Source organism: Marmota flaviventris, chromosome 9 (assembly GCF_047511675.1).
Source record: "Marmota flaviventris isolate mMarFla1 chromosome 9, mMarFla1.hap1, whole genome shotgun sequence".
NCBI lineage: Eukaryota > Metazoa > Chordata > Mammalia > Rodentia > Sciuridae > Marmota > Marmota flaviventris.
Window position 1 is genome coordinate 64,898,826 of NC_092506.1, and position 12,538 is coordinate 64,911,363.

A 12,538-nucleotide genomic window follows, 5' to 3' on the forward strand; every position below is an offset into this window, starting at 1 on the left:
ATTTCTATTTCTTCGTTTGTTTCTCATTGGAAGTTGTAGTACTTACAAATTTCTCATGAAGATTAAATTAAATGATTTATTTTTTTATAATATAAACTTGTATGCTGTTGATGTATCAGGCACTGCGATGGGCACTGGGAATTGGAAAAGTAAGAAGTAAGCTTTTACCTCAGAAAATCTGAGGTTTTCAATAGAAGAAACAGAACCAAAACCAAGCAGTCTTCCATGTAATGTGGTTAATATTCTACCTTAGACATATGCAAAATTCAGTAGGGTAGGAAAGGATAGAACTTGCCACTTTATGAAAATGAAGTATGATCTCCCGACTGTCACTGGGAATAGAACAAGTTTCAAAGTTCTACCACCTCAGTATATAAAAAGGAATTTCTGTACACTGCTTCCTTCCTTCCTTCCATATGAGGGATTGAACCCAGGGATCATGCATACTAGGCACGTGCTCGACCACTGAGTCACATCCCCAGACCCTGCCATAGTATACTTTAAGTGACTCTTAGAAGGAAACAAAAAGACTGAAATAATTTTAAACCATTTTACTGAGGTATGATTAACATATAATAAAATGTATTTTAATTATATTTATATATTAAGTATATTTAATTGTATAACTTGGAGTTTTGACAAATGTGTACTTACATCATTACCCTTATATTAAGAAATAGAACATGTTGATCACTTGAGAACATTCCTTTCTTCTGTATTACAGTTCATCCTGACCCCGTCCCCTGCTTTTCTATAGATTAGTCCTATCTGCTCTTAAATTTCATGTAAAAGGAATTATGCAATATGTACCTTTTTATGTCTGCCTTCTTTTGTTCAATATGATTTTTTGAGGTTCATCTATGTTATTATCAGTATCAGTAGTTCATTCTTCATTTTTAATGCTAGTAGTAAGTATTCCATTATATAGATATACCATTCACCAATGATGTGTGTTAAGGTTGTTACCAGTTTGGGCCTCTTATGAATAAAGTGACTACATACATTCTGTGTACAGGTCTTTAATTGGATATATTTTCTCATTTCTATTGGGTAAATACCTAGAAGTGGAATTTCTGGGTTGTATAAGTCTACACTTTATAGGAAACTGCCAAACTATTGTCCAACATATTATATTTTATTATAGTTCTACTAGCAAATATATGAAGAATCTCATTGCTCCATATCCTTGGTAATACTTGGTGTTACCAATCTTGTTATTTTTAGTTTTTCTGGGGAGTATGGAGTACTGTCTCTGGTATTTTAATTTGCATTTCTTTAAGAACTAATGATGTTGTCTATCTTTCCATGTGCTAGTTGGCCATTTGTATGTCTTAGAAATATCTGTTCAAGCATCTAGAGATATAGCTTAGTGATAGAGTGCTCACCTAGCAAGCACAAGACCCTGGCTGTGATCTCCAGCACCACCAAAGGAAGAAAGGAAAAAAACTAAAAAGAAGTGTCTATTCAAATCTTGTGCTTTTTGGTTAGAAACTGAGTTGTTTTTCTTCTTATTGAAGTGTACAATTTTTTTGGGGGGGGGGGATTGAAGTCCTCTCCAATATTTATCTTAAATATTTTTTCAGTCTATGAATTATCTTTTCATTTTCTTAATAGTGTCTCTTTATTTTATTTATTTTTTAATGTGGTGCTGAGTACCGAACTCAGTGCCTCATGCATGCTAGGCAAGCGCTCTACCACTGAGCCACAACCCCAACCCCCATTAATGGTGTCTTTTGATGAACAGAGTTTTAAATTTTTACAAAATCCAATTTATTTTTTAAAAATTTTTAGGTCTAGTACCTTTTGAGTCAGAAGAGATCTTTGCCTTCCCCATGGTCAAAAAGATTTTCTGTTTTGTTTGCTTTTTTCCCCCAGGAGTTTTATTAACTGTAGTTTTTGTATTTAGGCCTATGATCCATTTGAGTTAATTTTGTGTATAATGTAAGGCAAAGTTGAAGGTCATATTTTCCTCTGCTAGTAACTGGTTATTGCATAACATCATTTTTTTTCCTTTTTTTTTTTTTTTTAATGTGGTGGTGGTGAGGATTGAATCCCTATTTTCCCCTGCTAGTAACTGGTTATTGTATAACATCTTTTTTTTGTGGTGGTAGTATAGTGCTGGTGAGGATTGAACCCAGGGCCTTGTGCATGCAAGGCAAGCACTCTACCAACTGAGCTATATCCCCAGCCCTGCATACCATCTTTTGAAAAGATTATTCTTTCTGCATTAAATTATTTTTATTTTTTTAATATTTATTTTTTAGTTTTAGGTGGACACAATATCTTTTTTTTCTTCCTATGTGGTGCTGAGGATCGAACCAGTGCCTCACACATGCTAAGTGAGCACTCTACCACTGAGCCACAACCCCAGCCCATGCATTAAATTATTATGAGAGTTTTTTCCTATCCTTATGTCAATACCATGTTGTCTTTTAATTGTAGCAAGCATTATTTAAAATTTTTTTTTGCGGGGCGGGGGGCGGGTATCAGGGACTGAACCCAGTGGTGCTCAACCATTGAGCCACATCCCCACCCCTTTTTAAAATATTTTCTTTAGAGAAAGAGTCTCTAGGTTGCTTAGGGTCTCACTAAATTTTTGATGCTGGCTTTGAACTCTGAATCCTCCTGCCTCAGCCTCCTAAGCTGCACCTTATTGTAAATCTTGAGATCAGTCAGAACAGTCCTCCTGTTCTGTTCTTTTTCAGTATAGCTTTGGATGTCCTAAATCCTTTGCAATTTTGCATTCATTTTAGAGTCAGCTTGCCAACTTCTACCAAAAAAAGTCTGCTGGAGGGGCTGGGGTTGTGGCTTAGTGGTAGACTGCTCACCTAGCATGCATGAGGCACTGGGTTCGATCTTCAGCACCACATAAATGTAAAATAATATATTGTGGCTACCTAAAACTAAAAAATGAATATTAAAAAAAAGTCTGCTGGAGCTAGGGATGTAGCTCAGTGGTAGACCTAGTTGCCTAACATGGAGGAGGAGGAGGAGGAAAGAATGGAGGAAGAGGAGGAGGAAAGAATGGAGGAGAAGGAGGAGGAAAGAATGGAGAAGGAGGAGGAGGAAGGAATGGGGGAAGAGGAAAGAATGGATGAGGAGAAGGAGGAGGAGGAGGAAAGAATGGAGGAGGAGGAGGAAGAGGAAGAGGAAAGAATGGAGGAGGAGGAAAAGGAGGAGGAAGAGGAAAGAATGGAGGAGGAGAGAAGGAAAGAATGGAGGGGGAGGAGGGGGAGGAGAAGGAGGAGGAAGAGGAGGAGGAAGAAAGAAGGAAAGAATATTCAGTCTTCCAAACCATGAATGTAGCATAATTCTCCATTTGTTCAGGTTTCCTTTAATTTCTTCCAGAGACATTTTATGGTTTTTCAGTGCATAGTTGTTGCACATACTTTGCTAGCTCTAACTCTAGATTTCTAATGATTTGGGGGTACTTATTTTAAGTGGTATTACAATTTTAAAACTTTATTTTCCAGATGTTAATTATTAGCATTTAGAAATACAATTGATTTTTTTTTTTTTTTTGAGAGAGAGAGAGAATTTTAAAATTTAATTTTTAGTTTTCGGCGGACACAACATCTTTGTTTGTTTGTGGTGCTGAGGATCGAACCAGGGCCGCACGCATGCCAGGCGAGCGCGCTACCGCTTGAGCCACAACCCCAACCCTACAATTGATTTTTGTATATGAACGTTTTATTCCATGACCTTGTTAATTTCACTAATCAGTTTTTCTGTTAATTCCTTAGGACATTCTTTGAATTTATCAAGTGTATAAAGCAGATTAGACCAGTAACCATTTTAAACCTGCCTTGCCTTCTATGTGCATATGCTTGTTCATTTTTGAAACACATACTGGAAAGCTCTAGTATGTTAGGGTGCATCTTTGTGTTAGGTGTGATTGGGCCCTATAGAAATAGAGAGTCAAGGAACTCATTGTCTAAAGAAGGGTATAGATAAGAAACTTGACTATGATAAAGTAAGATGACCATAGTAGTAAATATAAGCCAGGCTTCCCAAAGACCTTTGGTTTCTTAATAAATAATCTGCTTTGAGGGCATCTAAAATGATAAACAGACATTTCTAAGCTATTGACAGAATGAAAATGCTAATTATAATTCATAAATATCCTACCTAACTTTTTAAATCAACTTTCAAGCCATAAAGTCATATAATTTAAAAGAAAAACAACATCCAGGCTGGGGATGTGACTCAAGTGGTAGCGTGCTTGCCTAGCATGCTTGAGGCACTGGGTTCAATTCTCAGCACCACATAAAAATAAAAATAAAGATATTTGTCCACCTAAAACTGAAAAATAAATATTAAAAAAAAATCCACCTGACATCCTAACATTTTCATCATTTTCCAAGCCATGAATTCATAGAAATTAAAGGCAAAAGGGAACTTAAAAATCAGATATTGCAATCCACCTTTCTTTACAGATAAGGAAATAAGAATTGGGTCCAACTTCCACAATGAATTGGTAAACTGAGAGAATATTCCTATTGCCTATACCAAGACAGCCCTCAAAAACTGGGTACTTACTGATGGCCAATTATGTTTATATTTCCTTATTTACTCTGTATCTCCTGTGCATCAGATACTATCCTAGTGACTAAATATATGAAAAAGTAATAAGATTGTATATCTGCATGCTAAGAATGCACCATTTAGTTGGGGAAACAGATAAGTAAAGAGACAATTATAAAAAGTGATTTTTTAAAAGTAGTTTTCTTTAGGGATCATTTGTTGCAAGACATACAAATTTACTGAATCTAGCTTGAGTTAAGAGGTTTATCTTTTGTAAGAACATCAGGAAATTGTATGGATCATGACAGCAAGAAGTACAGACTCACTTCACTAGAAATAGAATGGTTGCTTCTTCATCTTTCCCTCTTTTCTGCATTCCTTCCTCTCCATTTATCTTCAAATCTTTATATCTATTTTTCTTTCCCTAAGGAATATTTTTCTGCTCATTCATCCACTTATTCATTCACTTTGGCTACCCCCAAATATCAGCCTCAGATCTTAAGTCCATTTGACTTCATACTTTGAAATCATCTCTATATTTAATTGATTAGGTTTCTGGATCCCCAACTCCAGACTTTCAGGAGAGAACATTTGTCCCTACTTGTCTACTCCTTATCCCCGCAGCCTCTCATAGGCTATAGGAGTGCAGAGTTTCTAAGAATGTGGTTGGAAAGAAATGATGGGTATTACTAGACCACAAAGGTATGTAGGTAAGTGGTAAAGTCCCATTCTATTTGTTCCTGTTATATATTCTTAAGAAAGTTTTTTTCTTTCTTTTTAAGGTTTGAATGTTTCAAGATGAAGAACTCAGTCAACTACCATCTACTTTTTACTCTAGTTCTATTCAGTTTATTAGTAACCACAGTAAGTCATATTTTGTCTCTAACAGATTAAGCATATGAATTTGTCGTTTATGGAGAAAACATTTTGCTTCCTGTATTTGCTTGAAGCTGTTCAAACTGAAATGTTTCTACATATAATTGGAATATATCATTTTCAGATATTGCTTCTTTGTTTCCAAGTGTTATTTTTCCTTATAATTGAAATAACTTTTGTAATGTTTAATTTTTTAAAGGAAGAAAGGTCAAAAAGTAAATATTTAGTTACTAACAATGGAGAAAAATTAACTTTTATCATGAATGGACATATTACCTCCTATTTGTTAAAGAAATTGGCTCCACTCCATTGGATCTAGTGTGACTATTTTAATGGTTAACCTTTTCCTAATAACTAGAGGTAGCCAGTCACTTCTGATCCTATCCTACCTTGTGCTTTTCTTCCTCAAGTGAATTGTATTCTGAATTAAGAAAATATTAATTTAAACAAACACTTCAGGAAAACCTACATGTCAGGCACAGGAAATACAGAGGTGCCTAAGAAGCAGTTACTATCCAAAAGGAATTCATTCTATTAGAGAAATTAAACTTGTAAACAAAGAAATGTATCAAAAGATAATAACTGAAATACTAGAAGTAAATGTTAATTATATGTGATGAGGTAAAAGAAAGCCAATCAAGACTGCTTGACTATTCCTTATATCCCATAAATATGTGTGTGTTTTTATGTTTTTATGTATCAATTAAAAATAAATTTAATTTTTTAAAAAGTCTACTTGAGTAGGTCATGGAAAGCTTCAGAGAGAGGAGGCAGTTGAGTTAGATTTTGACTGATAATTGAAAGTTCATCCAGCCTCTGGGCAACAGTGTGGCAAAACATTTTGAAATAGTCTTTCATATGTCCATGGGTATAAAACTCTGGAACCACATAGAGAATTACTGTTTTTAATTATTTGCTAATGTCAGATATTGTACTGAATACTTTATCTTTATTGTTTCATTCGTCACCAATAAAATTGGGAAAGATTTTATATAGGTGGATATATGATAAGTGGGGAGTAGTGAATGAGCTTACTGAAATAGGTTATAAAGCTCATTGTTTGCCAGATCTTGCAATTTCAATTTTTATTGTCAAGGCAGTGGAGAGCCATTAACTGGCTTAAAGTAGAGAAAAATGTAATCAGATATGTTTTAGAAAGATTACACTGGTTATGGAGGATGGGGAGAAATAAGGGCTAGGGATATGAGATTCAGACTATAAAGTAACATATAGGAATGAAAAAAAGCTGACATAAATACCTATCTATGGGACCTGTGGTCCACTGAGTAGAAAAGATGGAAATAGAGTTTTAAAGGAGTTGTTAAAATGGCTCCTCAGTTTATGGCCTGACTGCCAGTATATGTGGTATGCCCTTAACCATGATAGGAAACTTGGAAGATGGGCAGCTTTTTCAGGAAATTTAATGGATAAGTTCGTATCATGGCATAGAGGTAGATAAATTCAATTTAGAATATGTTTGGTTTGAAGCTCCCAGCATTAATAACACCTGAGGCTTAGCAAGTAGTCTGGTCCAAAGATGTAGATTTGGGAGTTGGAAGGGTATAGGTAGACTAGATAGGTGGGGATAGATGAACTGGCACAGAAATTGCATAGACCATTATGATGACTAAAGATAGAATCCTACAACTACAGACAGAAGAGATAGAACAAGCAAAGCAGTCTGAGAAAAGTAATCAGATATATATAGGAAAGCCAAGAGCCCAATGTAACAGGAATTTTTAGAGTGAAAAGTAAATAATAAGTATTAGTTTCCTCTGAATGAATGTGAATAAAATGAAGATTTAAACCTAACAGAAATTTTGAAGTAGAAAACCAAGTAATCTAAATGAGAATACTGTCACCAGTAAATTGATGAAGGCAGAAGCTATATTCCAGTTGTTGAGATGTTAAATAAAAGGGTGAAAGAGCACATATGCAGTATTTTCTTGAGTTTCTAAGCTTTGCCTAAACTACATGGTAGCTAATGATGAAAGCATCCAAGAAGAGGTGAAAAATAGTCTTGTTACTGTTTAAAGAAGAGAATAAAGTAAGTCTAGAGAATGTCAGTGAATTGCCTTGCCAGCCAAGTTTATATAGAGAGTAAGTGGCAGAGACAATATTGGATCACTTTCTAAGTTAAGAGATGATGTAGTCAGGAACAGGCTTTGGAGCTGGGCATGGTAGCATGGGCCTATTATCTGAGCTATTCCAGGGGGTGAGGCAGAAGGATCACAAATTTGTAGTCAGCCTGAGCAACTTAGGGAGACTGTGTCTCAAAACAAAATTTTTTAAAAAGATCTGAGGATGTAGCTTAGCTGGCATGCCCCAGGGTTCAATTCCTAGTACTGCAAAAGAAAAACCAACAACAAAAAAAGGCTTTGGAATCAATGAGATCTGAGTTTAGATTTAACACTGTTACTTAGTAACTGTGGGACATTGGGCAAATTACTTAGTCTCTTTCAGCCTTAGTTTTCCTTACCTATAAAATGTAGATAACAATAGTATACATTTCATATTAGTTCTGAAAATTAATATTGGCATATAGCAAGGACTTCTTAATTTTCTTCCTTTAAAAAAATGTATCTTTGAGAGCATGCCCTTTTGTATTTCTTTTATTAGTAGCTGTAAGAATCTGCTTTAACCATACAAAGGCAAATTAGTTGTTTCATTTGGTGCTGGGGATCAAACCCAAGTTCTTGCTCATGCTAAGCATATAATCTATCACTGAGCTACACCCTCTAGCCCCAGAAATCACTTACTTTGAAATAAGGAATTCAGATTAAAAGCATTTTCCTTTGCCAAGTTTAAAGTTACTGAGAGATATATATATATATAATCTCAGACACATTATTTTTAAAGCCCTGTGGCTGTTCAAAGGAAATAATTTGATCACTTTGTAGCTAGAAACTTACTCCAGAAATAAACTTAGTAGCCAAATTGTATGAATTTGTAAAACTTTATTAAATCACTACATTAAATGAGGATATAGAGATATTTACAACCAGTCCTTTCTATCAAAGAAATTCTTTTCTTGCAGAGAGAGAAAGAGAAAAACCAAATGCCATAGTGATGGTGGGAAGGAGGCATACTTTGAATTGAATCTTTTTGTTGGTGTTGTTTTTCTAATTAGCTATACATGACAGTAGAATGTATTTTGACACATCATACATAAATGGAGTATAACTTCTACTATAGAATAGATGTGGTACAGGAATTATCAGCATAACTTCCTCCCTCTTCATGAGTCTTCATGCATTCTTCTATCTACTTGATTGTGACACAAAGGCCAAGAAGTCAGAGTAGTTCACAATAGATTTGAAATATTTAATTTACCATGGCAAGGTTAGCACTGGTAGAGAGCCATCTGTATGTACTAGCACTTTGTGTGCCATGCTACCTAGTCTGATTGGCTTTACATGGTTGGAGTCAAGTCCAAACAAAATGAGATTAGCAGGAAAGGTTTGGGATCTACGAAGTAGGTGGAATAGGTTTTTATTTCCCCTCCATAATACACTTCATTCACATGTATTTTTCTAATATTTTGCAGGTTTACCTTCATGTAAAAGATCCCATATTTCATCAGGTAAATATTTTAAATTATCACACATTTGATTGTTTTTTTTTAAATGTAGCTTTAGTTTTAGATGGATACATTAGTTTGTTTTTATGTGGTGTCGAGGATCGATCCCAGTGCCTCATGCATGCTAGGCGAGCACTCTACCACTGAGCCACCACCCCAGCCCCCACATTTGATTGTTTAATAGTATATGCTTGCTTTGTGCTTCACTTTTCTAGTAATTATATGTAGACATAGCTTTTAGAGAGAGCCTAAAAAAAAGTCAGTGTTTTTTTAGAGAGCCTAAAAAAAAGTCAGTGTTTAAAACAAGAGGTTGCAAACATAAGTGCTTATGGGAACCAGGTTTAGGTAATATATCTAACAGCCATAGCCAAGGTCCAGCCCTCTATTATATTCAGTTATGCAAGGGCAGGATTACTCTTACAGACAGAAAGAACCAAGGAGCATCACATACATACATACACACATAAAGTCTTATATTATGATCTAGAAAAGAAAAACTGCATGGGCTGGGAGTATATAACTCAAGTGGTAGAGTGCTTGCCTAGCTTATATAAGGACCTCAGTTCAATCCCCAGCACTAGAAGGAGCGGGTCAAAGGACAGGCTGCAAATTCTTTGACTGTTTCCACCTTAATATATTTTAGTACATTTTGTTGAGGCAGGAGGTCATTTACATTGAAGGAAGCAAACACAGGAAACTTTGTTGTAGGAAATGATGATTTAAGCATATACCGTTATGAAACCAGAATGAAATAAAGTTGCAGACCTTAAATAAAGAGAACTGTTATTTATTGAATACAACCAGGTTCCTGGTACTACATTGATTACTATACAGATTTCTAAATTCACCAGCTAGCCTACAAATTAGAGATTATTATGCATATTTTAAGGGAAATGAGCTCAGAGATATAAAATATATTGCTCCTGGGTGATGGACTTATTAAGGGACAGAGCCAAGACTGTAACCTTAGATTTGTCTGACTCCTGTCACCATTTTTTTAATAAACTTGCTAACATAAGTAAATGAATAAGTTAGCAAGCAAGCACACTTTTCAGAAGTGTCAGAGGCCTTGAAGTTTTTAAAATATTTTGTGCTCTTATAAAAAAAATAACATTCCTATAACTTTTTTAACTCAAGCTATATAATAATCATCTAATCAAAATCTGTTTGTTGAAATAAATTCCATAACCATTAGGGCCTTGCTTTTCTCCAGGCAACTGAAAGCATATGTATTAAAATAGATGCTACAGGGAAGGACATCATCACCTTCTTATTTATTGTAATTTGAAATGCTGTCATTATCATCCTTTCATTAGAAAAATTTATTTACACAGTGAAAAACATGCAGTTTTTTATATGAAAAATCCTCAATTTTTATAAATTTTATTTGGCTTTATAAGAATGAAAAATCATAACTGCAAAATAAAAATTGGAAATCTGGGGTTAATTTGTATAATTCTGTGACCACCAATTTTCCATTTTATGTTTTAGATCTATTTGACACTGTACAATAAAAATAACAAACTTATTATATAGCTATTCGTGCTGCAATATCCAGTAAAATAAATATTTTCTTCTGTGTATAGCAATAATATTTGCTGATGAGAAGGAAACAGGTTGAAAACTAGGTCTATCCATGTCCACTGTGGTTTATGCGCCAGGCCTAGACTTTAATAATCAATTTCAGAGGGACTGGACTGGTGAGGTTGCTCATTGGTAGAGCTCATAGTTAGGTACTGGAGGGCCCTATCTTTGATCCCTAGTGTCACAGTGGGGGAAGAGGCAAAATAGGAGCTTTCAGACAGTTGAACACTTGAAAGTACACACTTAAATACCAGATAGGGCATGGGAGCTATGTGCACCTTCTTCCAAACCTCACCATACTCATCCCTTCATCTATATTTTTTGTAATATCCTTATAATAAGCTGCTAAACAATTGAACAAATAAGTCTGAGCTCTTAATTTTGGAGAAATAAATATGGAAAAAGGAAGGGCCAAAAATGAAATCTGGAATTGGATTGAAATTGGAAGTTCTAATATGAACTCATAATATACAATATTAAGAAAAATATGTGGGGCTGGGATTGTGGCTCAATGGTAGAGTGCTCACCACCACATTCGAGGCCCTGGGTTCGATCCTCAGCACCACATAAAGATAAATAAAATAAAGTATAAAAAAGTTTTTAAAAATATGTGGATAAATTTATGATCAAAGTTAACATCTCCAGTAAAAGAACAAATAGATATGGTGTTTCTCCTAATATGACACACTGGGAAGGACATATGAATTGTCTGGTGTTTGCACCAACAATGCATAACCTGAGTTAATCAGGAGGAAAAATGAAACAAACCCAAACTAAAGGACATTCTACAAAGTAACTTGACTATTCCCTTAAAAAATTAAGACAAAAGAAGATTAAGGAATTGTTCTGGAATAAAGAAGAAATGACAGTATTGGAGCACTTGTCTAGCCTGTGTGAAGCCCTGAGTTCAATCCCCAGCACAATAAAATAGAAAAAAAAAAAAAAAAAAAAGACTTTAAGACCTGACAACTGACAACTAAATATACCTCATGGTCTTATATTTTCTTTGCCTACGATGAATGTTATTAATATAATTATAAAACTTGAATAAAGCCCTTGTATTATATCAGTGTTATTTTCCTAGTTAATAATATTTATACTGTGCTTGTGTAATAGAAAGTCCTTGATTTTTAGGAAATAAAAACCAAAATATTTAGGGATAGATAAAGAGATAAGTAGATAGAGCAGATGTAGCAAGAGGTTAACGTTTGAGGAATCCGAGTGAAGGCTAGATGGAAGTTCTTTGTAGCATTATTGAAACTTTTCTGTAAATCTGAAGTTATTTAAAATTTAAAAGTTTAAATATTGGAATGGCATACTTTAATACATAGTAATTGTATTTTAAAATGTCAGGGTTTATAGTATTTGAGAAATTATATCCATTGCAACTATTCAACTTACAGTGAAAATTTTAGATTTCAGCCTACAAATGTGTAGGTAGTAAAATTATTCTGTATATTAAATGGCAGATACATCTGTCCATACCTATAGGATTGTAAACACCAGGAGTAAATCTTAATGTTAACTATGGACTTGGGTGATGATGATGTGTCCAATAGATTCTTTGTAACAAATGTACCACTGTGGTGTATGATGTTGATAGTGGGGGAAACTGTATATGTGTGCACAGGGGCTATGTGAAAACTCATGATATTCCTGCTGCATTTTGTTATGAATGTAAAAATGCCTTAAAAATAAAGATTATTATTTTTTAAAAATCAGAATATATAAATGAACAAGTAGGAGGGAGAAGTAGGATGATGTTAAGGTGAAACAGGTAATCTGAGGGTGAAAGACTTCTATTAATGTAACTACCCCTCCATGTTTTTTCCAGAAATAAATATTTTTAACTGTGATTTTTGTCCTGAGCCTAGAGATTTAAAATCAGGATAGGAGGGTTGTGGTCGTAGCTCAGTGGTAGAGCACAGTTAGTATTCATTCAAGAAACATCCACTGTGTGCTTTCACAGTACCA

The 12,538-nt window shown here is 34.6% G+C and overlaps 1 protein-coding gene across 3 annotated transcripts in view; it reads left to right on the forward strand.

The window, feature by feature from the left end:
• The window catches only part of Acer3 (alkaline ceramidase 3), a 168,524-nt gene that overhangs the window by 109,562 nt on the left and 46,424 nt on the right, over positions 1 to 12,538 (forward strand). For 2 of the 3 annotated variants that reach the window (XM_027942709.2, XM_071616516.1), the window contains exons 5-6: positions 5,307 to 5,388; positions 8,948 to 8,983. In XM_027942709.2, the coding sequence (XP_027798510.1) occupies positions 5,307 to 5,388; positions 8,948 to 8,983 (118 nt within the window). The remainder of the gene's footprint in view (positions 1 to 5,306; positions 5,389 to 8,947; positions 8,984 to 12,538) is intronic. The other variant, XM_071616515.1, reaches the window with a different exon arrangement.